This window comes from Rhinopithecus roxellana, chromosome 19 (assembly GCF_007565055.1).
Source record: "Rhinopithecus roxellana isolate Shanxi Qingling chromosome 19, ASM756505v1, whole genome shotgun sequence".
NCBI classification, from domain to species: domain Eukaryota; kingdom Metazoa; phylum Chordata; class Mammalia; order Primates; family Cercopithecidae; genus Rhinopithecus; species Rhinopithecus roxellana.
The window spans coordinates 65,059,476-65,073,721 of record NC_044567.1 but is presented as its reverse complement, the minus strand read 5'-3'; the positions used below and the strand labels follow the sequence as shown (position 1 = coordinate 65,073,721).

At 38.4% G+C, this 14,246-nt stretch overlaps 1 protein-coding gene across 1 annotated transcript in view; it reads right to left on the bottom strand.

Annotated features, from left to right (window-relative positions):
* Positions 1–506: 506 nt before the first annotated feature.
* ZNF624 (zinc finger protein 624) overlaps positions 507–14,246 on the bottom strand; it is a 46,790-nt gene continuing 33,050 nt past the window's right edge. Inside the window, exons 5-6 of the mRNA XM_010387734.2 lie at positions 14,010–14,105; positions 507–4,275 (exon numbers count right to left, since the gene is read on the bottom strand). Coding sequence (XP_010386036.2) covers positions 2,054–4,275; positions 14,010–14,105 — 2,318 coding nt within the window. The 3' untranslated portion in view covers positions 507–2,053. The remainder of the gene's footprint in view (positions 4,276–14,009; positions 14,106–14,246) is intronic.

Sequence of the window (14,246 nt, the reverse complement as noted above, 5' to 3'; positions counted from 1 at the left end):
ACAACTTCTGCGTTCCCATTGTTACCCTAGGCCCCTCCTAGCAGAAGTATTTCATAGCGTTCCCAGAACTTCCAAGCCCTCATTTACAGACTTGGGAGTCATTGGCTATTTTCTCTCTCTACACTTCATCATGAAAAGTTCAAAGGCTTTACATAGCCTCTTCCATAAAGACACCTGCTGTTGCCACTATGACCTTTTCTTTGGTGGCATGCTGAAAGTGGAACTTCTTTCTGAGGCTTGTGGTCTTCTGGTCTACAGCCTGGGCAGAAGTTCCAGATATTCTTGGACACATTTTTCATCTATCTGGAATTTCTATCACCGCCTACAAAGGAAACTCAGTGGGTGGTAGGAATAAGGTGCTAAGTAACTTGTTTTGGAATTTAAGTAACATCAGAACCAACTTCCATGCTCTCAGATGCATGAGCACCTCTCCCCTTCATTGTACATCCAGCACTGAGGGTAGGTCCTGGCACACTGAAGGTGTCCAATAAATAAAATGCACAACAAAAAGATTTTTCCTTTTTATGTAAATATTACAGATTCATTGCAAAGAAAAAAATTAACTTAAGAACACAGAAAAGAAAGTAAAAAACAAACAAAAAATCTGATACTCCACTAAAACAGAAATAACCATCATAAATTTTTTGGAGACCATCCTTTCATTCATCTCTCTCATAAGTTCACATAAATACATAATATTACATATATAGTTTTATACCATACATGCAGCATTTACATTTTTCTGTTTTTATAGTCTCCCCTCCCCTTATTGCTACTTCTCCTTTTCTCACTCCCCTCAAGGTAATCAATATTAACAGCCTGGTGTATATTCTTCCATACCTGTCTCCATGTGCATCTAACCACACACACATAAATACAAAATAAATGGGTGTGATTATTTTAACAAAAATGATATATTGTATATAGACATTTGTTATAAAGCAATTATTTATCAATACTTTGTGGAAATACAGTGAAATCAGCTAGTATAGATATAGTTCATTTTTAAAATTACTCTCACACTGTTCCATAATAAGGATATGTCACAATTTATCTAACCATTTCCCTATTAATAGGCATTCATTTGTTTGCAGTTGGGGCTTTGCCCCCCTCTACAAACAATACTTCAACAAACATGTTTATTTATATTCTTAGGCATTGATGCTGCTTTTATTTCTATGAGACAGATCCCAAAGTGAGACTGCTGGGTCTAAGAGTATATATGTTTTAAACTCTTCAATATATATTGTTGGACTGCTGGTGGAAGTATGTTATATAACCTTTAGGTAATAGTACATGGTTTCCCAAACCCCAATAGCAAAAGATCTCTTAATTTCTGCCAAATCCATGAAGGGGAAGTTTAATCTCACTGAGTATTTCAATTTGCATTTCCCTGAGTGCTTCTGAGGTTCAAAATCTTTTCATAGGATAATGATCACCTACAGTTGCTCTCCTATGAAGAACCATCCAGTCCAGAGGAATTAAAGACTTAAGTGTAAAAAATAAAATCATAAAAATCTTAAAAACAAATTTAGGATACTATGTATAACCTGGGATTAAGGAGATCTCTTTTAAGTAAAATGAGTAAATAAAAAATCTAAAAAAGAAATGATATAAATATTTTCCTATAAAAATGTTGTGCCATTACTATAAAGTGTAAAGACAAATGCTAGATTAAGAAAAACATCTGCTACATAATGACAAAGGATTAATATCTAAAATATATAAAAAGCACCTCCAGGTTTATAAGACAGATAAACGAATAGAAAAATAGGCGAATACATATATAGGCAATTAACTAATGATAATTTGTTAAATGAGTAAAGTATGAAATCTGGATGAAGGCTTTCATTTGTTCATTATTTTCGTCTAGTGAGAGTTTCCTTATAACTTCTAAGATTTAATATTATTAAATGATTTCCCACATAATTGTTTATAGTTTCTCTATATACTTTCTGATGAATTCCTAATGAAGATTTTCCTATATTCATAAAATATAGTTTATAAGATTCATCTTGTGGAGTTGACATCTAGGTGAATGACTTATTGTTCTTTATATTAATTGACTTTCTCTCTGATGTATCCTTTGATGTACAGCAAGGCTTGAACTACTCCTGAAGGCTTTTCCACATTCATTACATTTATAGGGTTTTTCTCCAGTATGCATCCTCAAGTGTACAGTAAAGTCTGAGTTAGTTCTGAAGGCTTTTCCACATTCTTCACATTTATAGGGCCTCTCCCCAGTATGAATTCTCTGATGTAGGGTTAGCTGTGATAGAGTAATACAACCCTTTCCACATTCCTTACAGGTGTAGGGTTTTTCTCCAGTGTGTGTTCTCCAATGCACTGTAAGGTAAGAACCCCTCCTGAAGGCTTTTCCACAGACATCACACTTATAGGGCTTCTCTCCACTATGGATTTTCTGATGTTCTGTGACATGTACCATCTGGCTAAATGCTTTCCCACAGTCATTACATTTAAATGGTTTCTCTCCAGTATGTGTTCTTTGATGTGTATTAAAGCCTGAGTTACTTGTGAAAACCTTTCCACATTCATTACATTTATAGGGCTTCTCTCCAGTATGCCTTCGTTGGTGCACAGTAAGCTGTGATGTATTAGTGAAGGCTTTCTCACATTCATTACATTTATATGGTTTTTCCCCAGTATGGGTCCTCTGATGTACAATAAGGTATGATTTAGTCCTAAAGGACTTTCCACAGTCATAACATTTATAGGGTTTCACTCCAGTATGAATTTTCTGATGCTCCTTGAGATTTACCATTTTGGTGAAGGCCCTCTCGCAGTCAGTACATTTATATGGTTTCTCTCCAGTGTGAATTCTCTGATGTACAGTTAAGTGTGATTTTATTCTGAAAGACTCCCCACATTCATTGCACAGGTAAGGTTTCTCTTCAGTATGAATACGCTGATGTATAATTAGAGAAGAAGAACGCATGAAGGCCTTTCCACATTCATTACATTTATAAGGTTTCTCTCCTGTATGCATTCTGTGGTGTACAGTAAGGCATGAATAATTAATGAATGCTTTCCCACATTCATTACATTTATAGGGCTTTTCTCCTGTGTGAATTCGCTGATGTTCTGTGAAATTTGCAATGCGGTTGAATGCTTTCCCACATTCATTACATTCATAGGGTTTTTCCCCAGTGTGAGTTCTTATATGTACGATAAGGCTTGAATTACTTCTATAGGCTTTTCCACATTCATTACATCTAAAAGGTTTCTCTCCAGTATGAATCCTCTGATGCACATTAAAAATTGTGGTGTTCTTAAAAGACTTCCCACACTCATTGCACTGATACGGTTTCTCTTCAGTGTGGGTCTTCTGATGTACACTAAGATATGACTTGTTCCTAAAGGCTTTTCCACAATCATCACATTTGTAGGGTTTCTCACCATTGTGAGTTTCCTGATGTCTTGCAAGCTTTGATTTATCACTAAAAGCTTTCCCGCATTCATTACATTTATAGGGTTTCTCTCCAGTTTGAATTCTCTGGTGCTGATTAAGACGGGCACACTGGCTAAAAGACTTCCCACACACATTACACTGATAAGGTTTCTCTTTAGTGTGAATTCTCTGATGTACCATAAGTGATGAGGAAGCAATGAAGGCCTTTCCACATTCATTACATTTATAGGGTTTTTCTCCAGTGTGGATTTTTTTGTGCTGACTGAGATATGAAGGCTGGCTGAATGTTTTCCCACATTCATTACATTCGTAAGGTTTTTCTTTAGTATGAGTTCTTTGATGTTGAATGAGCAATGACCTATAACGAAAGGCCTTTTCGCATGTACCACATTTGTAGGGTTTTTCCTTATTATTGGATTTTTTCCCCAAAGTAAGTTCTGAAGTCTGCTTTATGGCTTTGCTGCCTTTCATCTCCTTGCAAATTATCTTCCCCAAACGGGAATCTGTAATCAAATTTAAATTCTCCGTGAAATTTTCCTCTTGTGTCTGGCATCTGCTGTGAAGCCCTTCAGTGGCAATGTCTGGTTCTGGAATAAGAACAGATTCAAATCTAAAGCCTCTTTGACTAGTGGGAGTCTTCTTGAGTGGAATTATTCTTTGACTCAAATGATTCTCCTGATTATTTTGTGATCTCAATATCCTATCATTCCATTTCCATAACCCTTCCACTCTGGAGTCCCACAGACCATTCTCCGTAAGTTTCTCTACTACGGCCTCCTGTGATAAATCTTCAGAAGTATCCTTTGTTTGTGTAGCATTCTTGGTTGCACGTTTGGGCTCAATGTCTGGGGTAAAAAAGAGAAAAATCAAGTAATTCCTTTTCTAAGCTGGAGCAATCTCACTAAACAGAACAATAAAAGTAATAAATATATGGATAATGAATATATAGTTTTAATTGCTTTCACACTGACTTGTTTTCTAGTGAGAAGAAGGTAGGGTTAAGGGAGGCCGGTTTAGCAAAAACTAAAGTAGCAAATTCACTGAAACTTTTCTGTTAAAAAAGTCCATTCAGCTGGGCACAGTGGCTCATGCCTATAATCTCAGCACTTTGGGAGGCCAAGGTGAGAGAATTGCTTGAGCTCAGCAGTTCGAGACCAGTCTGGGCAATATAGCAAAACACTGTCTCTACCAAAAAAATACAAAAATTAGCCAGGCATGATGGTGTGCACCTGTAGTCCCAGTCACTTGTGACGCTGAGGTGGGAGGATTGCTTGATTCCAGGAGGTGGAGGTTGCAGTGAGCCAAGATTGTGTCACTACACTTTACCCTAGGTGACAGAGCAAGACTGTCTCAAAAAAAAAAAAAAAAAAAAAAAAAGTGTTGCAGGAAGTCAGGAAGTTAGGGACCTCTAACGGAGGGACTGACTGAAGCCCTGGCAGAAGAACATAAATTGTGAAGATTTCATGGACATTTATCACTTCCCCAACCAATACTTTTGTGATTTCCTATGCCTGTCTTTACTTTAATCTCTCAATCCCACCATCTTCGTAAGCTGAGGATGAATGTTGCCTCAGGACCTTGTGATGACTGTGTTAACTGCACAAATTGTTTACAGAGCATGTGTGTTTGAACAATATCAAATCTAGGCACCTTGAAAACAGGATAAGAGCAATTTTCAAGGAACAAGGGAGATAACCTTAAAGTCTGGCTGCCTGTAGGCTGGGCAGGACAGAGCCATATTTCTCTTATTACTGAAAACAGGTAAGAGCAGTATCACTGAATTCTTTCCCCAGTAAGGAATATTAATAATTAACAGCCCTGGGAAAGGAATACACTCCCAGGGAAGGCCTCTGAAATGGCCTCTCTGGGAGTGTCTGCCTTTATGCAGATGTAGATAGGGATGAAACATGCCCTAGTCTCCTGCAGCACCCCTGGCTTGCTAGGATGAAGAAATTCCAGCCTGGCAAATTCTAGTCAGACCGGTTCTCTGCTCTTGAACCCTGTTAAAATGTTTATCAATGACAATGCGTACACAGTGGGACACAGAAGTTCATTAGTGATTCTAGTTTCGCCCTGACCTTGTGATCTCACCCTGACCTCCTGCCTTGTGATCTTTTGTTGCTCTTAAAGCATGTGATCTCTGTGACCCACACCCTATTCGTACACTCCCTCCCCTTTTGAAAATCACTAATAAAAACTTGCTCGTTTTCAGCTTAGGGAGCATCACGGAACCTGCTGACGTGTGATGTCTCCCCCAGACACCCAGCTTTAAAATTTCTCTCTTTTGTACTCTTTCCCTTTATTTCTCAGACTGGCCGACACTTAAAGAAATAGAAAAGAATCCATGTCAAATTATCAGGGGCAGTTTCCCCCAATAAAAAAGTCCATTTGTGGTTTAGAGCCAACTATTTTAGATGGTATTCTTCAACTTTTGACAACCTCAAACACTGTCATACTCTCCTGCTTTCTATTTACTCCACAAACCAGACATTAGTCCCCAACCATACTTTCTATTTGTTCTTTTTTTTTTTTTGAGACAGAGTCTTGCTGTGTCACCCAGGCTAGAGTGCAATGGTGCGATCTCAGCTCACTGCAACCTCCGCCTCCTGGGTTCAAGCAATTCTCCTGTCTCAGCCTCCTGAGTAGGTGGGACAACAGGCATGTGTCACCACACCCAGCTAATTTTTGTATTTTTAGTAAAGATGGGGTTTCGTCATGTTGGCCAGGCTGGTCTTGAACTGCTGACCTCAGGTGATCCACCCACCTCAGCCTCCCAAAGTGCTGGGATTACAGGTCTGAGCCACCATGCTTGGCCTCTATTTGTTCTCATTCTTGATTGACTAGCTTTGTTGTGAGGGGTTTCTCAAATTTCATTGGCAGAATAGTTTATTCAAGTCTTTGTATATACCTTTTAATAAAACTTTTATGGAAAAAAACACTTTGATTTTCAAAAAGAGCTAAACAACAAACTAATCAAAAGTTAATATTTATACTTACTATTTCATATATGATAATTATTATTTAATTAAGGGTAGATTTAACAACTTTTTTATGGCCCTAAGAACTTTTCTGATAGTTTGTCAAAAATTCACTAAAAATTACACCGTGGGATACTGGTCTTACAAAGTGTTTGTGTCTGCAATTTAATATTTTATTTTTAAGACACTTTAATGCTTTTTAAAACTTCTAATTCATTTTTAGGTAATTATGCCTCAATGTTTAAATATAAGTTCAATAAAAACTCTTGCTGATGGTAGAATGGTTTTATGACCTTTTTTTTTTTTTTTTTTTTTGAGGCAGTGTCTCACTCTGTTGCCCAGGCTAGAATACAGTGGCACGATCTCAGTTCACTGCAACCTCCACCTCCTGGGTTCAAGCGATTCCTGTGCTTCAGCTTCTGAAGTAGTTGGAATTACAGGCATGCACCATCACACCCAGCTAATTTTTCTTATTTTTAGTAGAGAAAGTATTTTGCTATGTTGGCCAGGATGGTCTCCAACTCCTGGCCTCAAGTGATCCACCCTCCTCGGCCTTCCAAAGTGCTGGGGTTACAGATGTGAGCCATTGTGCCCAGCCAATTTTATGATTTTAAAACTCATTTTTAAGCAGTATGATTTGTCTACATTATTTTACTTTTATAACATTTAAATTAATATTTTGTCATGCTGTTGCTATTTATCACTCTTACTTTTAAATAGTTTTAATTAGTTTGAGCATACTTTTGCTGTCGTAGGATATTATATTGCCAATATCTGATAAAAGAAAACAAAACTTTTGCTGTCAGAAAAAAAGCTATAAGGCTGGGTGTGGTGGCTCATGCCTGTAATCCCAGCACTTTGGGAGGCTGAGGCAGGAAGACTGCTTGAGCCCAGGAGTTTAAGACCAGCTTGGGCAACACAGTGAGACCCCATCTCTACAAGAAATTAAAAATGAGCTGGGCATGGTGGCACACACTTGTAGTCCTAAATATTTGGAAGGCTAAAGCTGGAGGATCCCTGAAGCCCAGGAGGTTGAAGCTAAAGTGAGCTATGATCTACACTGCACTACAGCCTGGGTGACAAAGTGAAACCCTGTCTCAAATAAATAAATAAAATAAATAAAAGAAGGCCGGGCATGGTGGCTCACTCCTGTAATCCCAGCACTTTGGGAGGCCAAGGAGGGCGGATCACCTGAGGTCAGGAGTTTCAGACCAGCCTGGCCAACATGGTGAAACCTCACCTCAACACAAAAATTAGCTGGGTGTGGTGGTGGCACATGCTTGTAATCCCCGCTACTCGGGAGGCTGAGGAAGGAAAATTGCTTGAACCCAGGAGGCGGAGGCTGTAGTGAGCCGGGATTGCACCATTGCACTCCAGCCTGGGCGACAGAGCGACACTCCATCTCAAATAAATAAAATAAAAGAAGAAGAAAAGCTATAGAAAACATCTGTAGCACCAATTTGGAATTCAGAAACTAACAATAAATGTAAAAGGCCAAAAGAATATGAAGTTGGAAAGCAGAAAAATGATGAAAAACTTGCAAACATTAGAAAAGAAGAAGAGACATCCAGGATAGGGTGAAAAGGTCTATCACAGATGTAACCAGAGTCCTAGAAGGTTAAAAAGAGAAGTGAGAGAGAATGGACAGAAGCTAAGTCAAAGAAATAATGTATTAGAATTTTCCACAACAGATTAAAAAAAAATCAAGTCACAAATCATAGAAGCCAAATGAATCTTCAGCATGAGAAATATGAAGAAAACTAAAGTACACAGTAGTAAAACCATTGAAAACTAAACTCTTAAAAGCAGCCAAAAAAAGAGAGACAGGGCCAGGAACGGTGGCTTACGCCTGTAATCCCAGCACTTTGGGAGGCCAAGGTGGGCGGATCACCTGAGGTCAGGAGTTCGAGACCAGCCTGGCCAATACAGTGAGACCCTGTCTCTACCAAAAATACAACAATTAGCTGAGCGTGGTGGTGGGTGCCTGTAGTCCCAGCTACTCAGGAGGCTGAGGCAGGAGAATCACTTGAACCTGGGAGGCAGAGTTTGCGTGAGCTGAGATCACGCCACTGCACTCCAGCCTGAGCGACACAGCATGACTCCATCTCAAAAAAAAAAAAAAAAAAAAAAAGAGACAGATATCCGTTTTTTTTTTTTTTTTTTTTAAAAAAAAAAACAGAGTCTTGCTCTCTCGCCCAGGTTGGAGTGCAGTGGATAGGATTACAGGTGTGTGCTACAATGCCCGGCTAATTTTTGTATTTTTAGTAGAGATGGGATTTTGCCATGTTTCCCAGGCTTGTCTTGAACACCTGACCCCAAGTGATCCACCCACCTCGGCCTCCCAACACCTGATCAAAGACAGATGTCCTTTAACAAGCAACAATTAGATCAGAGGTTACAAATTATAACCAATTTGGCCCACCGTCTATTTCTGTATAGCCAGCAAGATAAGAATGATTTTTTATATTTTATTTATTTATTTATTTACTTACTTATTTTGAGACTGAGTCTTACTCTGTCACCCCGGCTGGAGTGCAGTGGGCAATCTCAGCTCACTGCAACCTCCGCCTCCTGGGTTCAAGTGATTCTTGTGCCTCTGCCTTCTGAGTAGCTGGGATTACAGGGCAGTGCCACCATGCCTAGCTAAACTTTGTATTTTCAGTAGAGACGGAGTTTCACCATGTTGCTCAGGCTGGTCTCAAACTCCTGGCCTCAAGTGATCTGCCTGCCTTGGCCTCCCAAAGTGCTGGGATTACAAGCATGAGCCATCACGCCTGGCTAAATTTTACATTTAAAGTGGTTGAAAAATATAGGAAAAGAATGATATTGTGACACATTAAAAATGTATGAAATTCAAATTTCAGAGTCCATAAGTGAAGTTTTAGTGGAGCACAACCACACTACTTGGTTAATGTGTTGCCTGTGGATTCCTTGGTGCTAAAATGGCAGAGTGGAGTAGTTGCAGCAGAGAGTCCTTATGATCCAACAAAGCCGAAAATGTTGCTGCCTTGCCTTTTATATAAAAGTTTAGACAGATGGTTCACTTCTCAACAGGTTCTACATAAGACAGAAAACAATAAATGATACCTTTGAAATGCTGAAAGAATGTAACTGCCAATCTAAAATTCCAAGCTTACCAAAAGTATCTTCCCAAAATGAAGGTCAAATGAAAATATTTTTAGAAAAAAAAGAGAAGAGGCTAGGCATGGTGGCTAACGCCTGTAATCCCAGCACTTTGGGAGGCCGAAGCGGGCAGATCTCATGAGGCTAGGAGTTCGAGACTGGCCTGACCAACATGGAGAAACCCCGTCTCTACTAAAAATACAAAATTAGCCTGGCATGGTGGCATATGCTTGCAATCCCAGCTACTCGGGAAGCTGAGGAAGGAGAATCGCTTCAACCTGGGAGATGGAGGTTGTAGTGAGCCAAGATCGTGCACTGCACTCCAGCCTGGGCAACAAGAGCAAAACTCCATCTCAAAGGAAAAAAAAAAAAAAAGAAAAACAAGAGAGAATATGGCACAAGTATATCTGAGTAAAAGGAAATATTAAAGAATGTTTTTTAGGCAGAAGAAAAATAATCTCAGATACAAGCTCAGCATTGAAAAAAACAGAGAAAGGAAAGGCAAAAATGTGAGTAAGTTTAAATGAACATTGACTGCATAAAGCATAATAATAATATTTTACATGATTCGACATATATAGAATTAAAATATATAATTTCAATAATATATGTGAGGTTAAATGGAATAAGCTGTTCTAAGATCCTTTTATTGCTTGGGAAGAGGGAAAAACCTATATATAACTATTGAATCACGGATGTAGCTTTTCATCTCAGGGTTAATCACTGAACAAATAATTTAAAATGTTATGATTACCAAGTGATCAGAGAGGGCAAACAGAACAACAAAAGGTGATAAATCTAAAGAAAGGCATGAATGGAAAGAAAAAGAATACAGAATGCGCAAAATGCTTTCACAGTTAAATGTAAATGTACTATGTATAAATAGACTGAACACTCCAAAAGACAGGAACTGTCAGATTGGTTAAAATATTAACAATAGGCCAGGCGCAGTGGCTCACGCCTGTAATCCCGGTACTTTGGGAGGCCAAGGCGGGTGGATCACTTGAGGTCAAGAGATCGAGACCAACCTGGTCAACATGGTAAAACCCCGTCTCTACCAAAAATACAAAAGTTAGCTGGACGTGGTGGCAGATGCCTGTAATCCCAGCTACTTGGGAGGCTGAGGCAGGAGAATCGCTTGAACCCAGGAGGCAGAGTTTGCGGTGAGCCGAGATTGCGCCATTGCACTCCAGCTTGGGCAACAAGAGCGAAACTGAGTCTTAAAAAAAAAAAAAAAAAAAAAAAAAAAATTAATAACATACTACTTATAAAATAAAGACAAACAGTACAAGAATGCACAGAAGGTGAAAGTGAGCAGATGAAAAAAGATATACCATACAAACAACAACCAAAAGAAAGATGCTGTAGTAATATTAACATCAGACAAAACAGACTTTAAGGCAAAAACCATTAAGAAATGAGATACTTCATAATGACAAAAGCCAATTTACCACAAAGATAACAATTATAACTTTGTATTTACATAATAACACAGCTTCAAATACAGAAAAAAAAATTAAATGAACGAAATTGGAAACAAATACACAGTCTCGCTAGCAGACTTTAAAAAATCTTTCTCAACTGATAGAGTAAGCTGTAAGCACAGATTTTAACAATGTAATTAACAAACTTAATCTCCTGACACATCTAGAAATTACACTTAATAAGTATAGGCTATACATTTTTTTCAAGAGCACAAAATGCTTACAAAATTCTGCAAAGACTGACATAATTCAGAGCATCTTGTCTGACCATAATAGAATTAAAGTTAACAAGATTGCTAGAAAATTCCCAAATGGCATAAAATTAAGAAAAACATTTAAAAATAACTGAAGGATAAAAGATATCACAATAGAAATATAAAATATTTTCCACTCAAAAATTATGAAGATGCTACATAAAAAAGTGTGATACAGTTCTGATAGCCCTAAACAATTAGAAAAGAACAGCTGAAAATCAATGATATAAGTATCTAATTCAAGAGGTTAGAAAAGATCCACAAATTAAGCTCTAAGAATGTAATAAAATAATAAAGAACAGAAAGTAACAAAACTCAAACATACAAAAAAAGGACTAAAAACAGTACTGTTTTTAAAAGCCAAGTAATGTCATGCATGGTGGCTCACATCTGAAATCCCAGCAATTTGGGAGGCCGAGGTGGGAGGACAGCTTGAGCCCAGGAGTTCGAGAACATCTTGGTCAACATAGTGAGACCCCTCTACAAAACATAAAAATCTTAGGTGATGGTGTGTGCCTCTAATCCCAGCTATGTAGGAGGATGAGGCAGGAGAATCACTTGAGCCCAGGAGTTCGAGGCTGCAGTGAGCTATGATCATGCCACTGCATTCCAGCCTGGGTGACAGAATCAGACCTTGTCTCAAAGAAAAAAAAAAGTCAAGTAAGACTGATAAACTCTAGCAAGACTGAGTAAGATAAAATAAAGAAAACACAAAAAACCAGTATCAGGAATAAGAAGTGGCACATCACTTCAGATCCGTATAAACATTTAAATGATAAGGAGAGGACAGTATGCCAATAAATTTAAAAATTAAACAGAACAATCCCTAAATATAATTTGCTAAACTAAAACAAAAAGAAATAGGAAATATGAACAGTCCTAAGTACTGAAGGTATACAAACTATAATTAAACACTTTTCCCAATAAAAGCTTCAGGCCAAGATGGCTTCCCTGGGGAATTCCACTACCATAAAAAATAACTTTCCCTCTCTCACAACTTTTTCTTCCCTCACCATAAGCTGATGATCTTGCCTCACATTTTAGAAAATATGGCAGCTATCATAATAGCGGCCTCAATCTTCCTGCCCTCAACTGACCTGCAGGTGCACCCATCTTCTCCACCTTTCTCAGTATTACAACACAGGAGGTGAAATCCCCCTTTCCATTCTAGATTTTATCTCCTTTAACCCTGTCAAACCCTTTAGTCCTTCATCTTTGTCTTGCAACATCAATGTCGCTCTCTCCATTAAGGCGATCCTATCAGCACTCAAACATGTCATAGCAGCTCCCATCTCAAAAATAAAACAAGTGTTTTTTCTTAACTCCATTCTTTCCTTTAGCCACTGCTCCATTTCTCTCTCCCTCTTCACAGGGGAAAAAAAAGTCCCTTTCTAAAAAGTTATCTAAAACTATCTCTAATGTCTACTTTTCACTCAATCTTTTAAGCATAAATAATATCTGATATATAAAAATATGTAATGCATGTGTGGGTTGTTCATGGTATCATAATAAAATGAATCAGAATCTATTTATTTCTTTCCATCTCCACTACCGTCACCCAAAGTTCCTCTCATCTCCTGGATAGACTATTGTAACAACCTTTTAACTTACTGCCTGTTTTATGCCTCAAGTTCAATCTCTATAAACAGGGTTATTTTCTAAAAACCCTGCAGTAAAATCTCTCCATGCTTTGGAACTCACTTAGATCATCTACAAAGCCCTGCACAGGCAGGCTCCTACATCTCTAATCTTATTCTGTACCAGTTTCCGCTCACTTTAGTCACAGCAGCTTCCTTTTGATTTCCAGAACACATGGCCTTCTTTGCTGTATCAGATCCTTTGCATTGTTGTTCCCTAGTCTGGAATACTTCCCTTTTCCTCTTCCCCTCCCTGGCTGCTTCTTCTGACCCTTCAGGTCTCAGCTCAAATGTCACCTCTTCAGAAGCTCCCCTGACTACCCTGTTTGAAGCAGGTGTCCTCATCCCACCCCAGTTACTCTTTCTTATCCTCCAATTTGTCTCATAGCTGGGAGGTATGGCAACCACCATTTAGTTTGTTTTTATTTATTTGCCAAATTTCTGTTTCTCAAAATTTAATCTTCATGAAGGCGGGGACCTGGTCCATTTTATTAGGTTCTGTAGCCCTTGTACCTAAGCCAGTTCACAGCATATAGATGTATAATATTGATTAAAAACATCAATACCATATTTTGATTCTCAACTGATTTCTTGTTTGTATTCTCAATTAGTTAAGAACCTGGAGGACAGGTGGTGGGTTCCTGCAAAGTTTCCGCAGCCTTGCAGGTGAAGAAAACTAAATAATGAGTAAATAAGTTTGCCTTAAGAGAAATCAGTGGGGACCCTTATGAAAGCATTTTCAGGTAAATGAAGGAAGAAATGTCAGATAATGGTGAAACAAATGAGAAACATAAAGTTAACTGGAGAAGACAGACCTGAAAGGGATATTTTGTGTATGTCTGAATGAAGAATAAAATAATAATTATGAAAAGCATGTCCCTAGGAAAGCAGAATAGGATGAGATGGTTCCCAAAAGTGGAGGACAGAGAGAGAGGATAAGAGAAGATGGGGGTGAGAGAGACAGGCAGCGAGATGGGGGATCTCTTCCTCTGAGACAGCTTTGAACAAATATATCTCTAAAATTTTTTCAGATGTTGTGTTGAACATCCCCCATAGTCTGTTACTTCAAATAAATCCCATCTTCTTGGTTCTGTTTGACTCACCAGGATAGGGAATTCTTGAAATTTCTCTCATTGTCACCCATGGTCCTTTCCCATTCTCCAAATGAGATATCATGTCTGGTTTGGAAACTGCAAGCCCTGTCCAGAGAAAAATAAATAGGATTTGATTGGAGCCATGAGCAAGAACTCCTGCCAAATTCAGTCTCAGTTCTTAATCTTCCGTGCAGAATGACCATTACAGGAAGTTCTAGAGCCGCACTGTCCAATACAGTTGCCAGT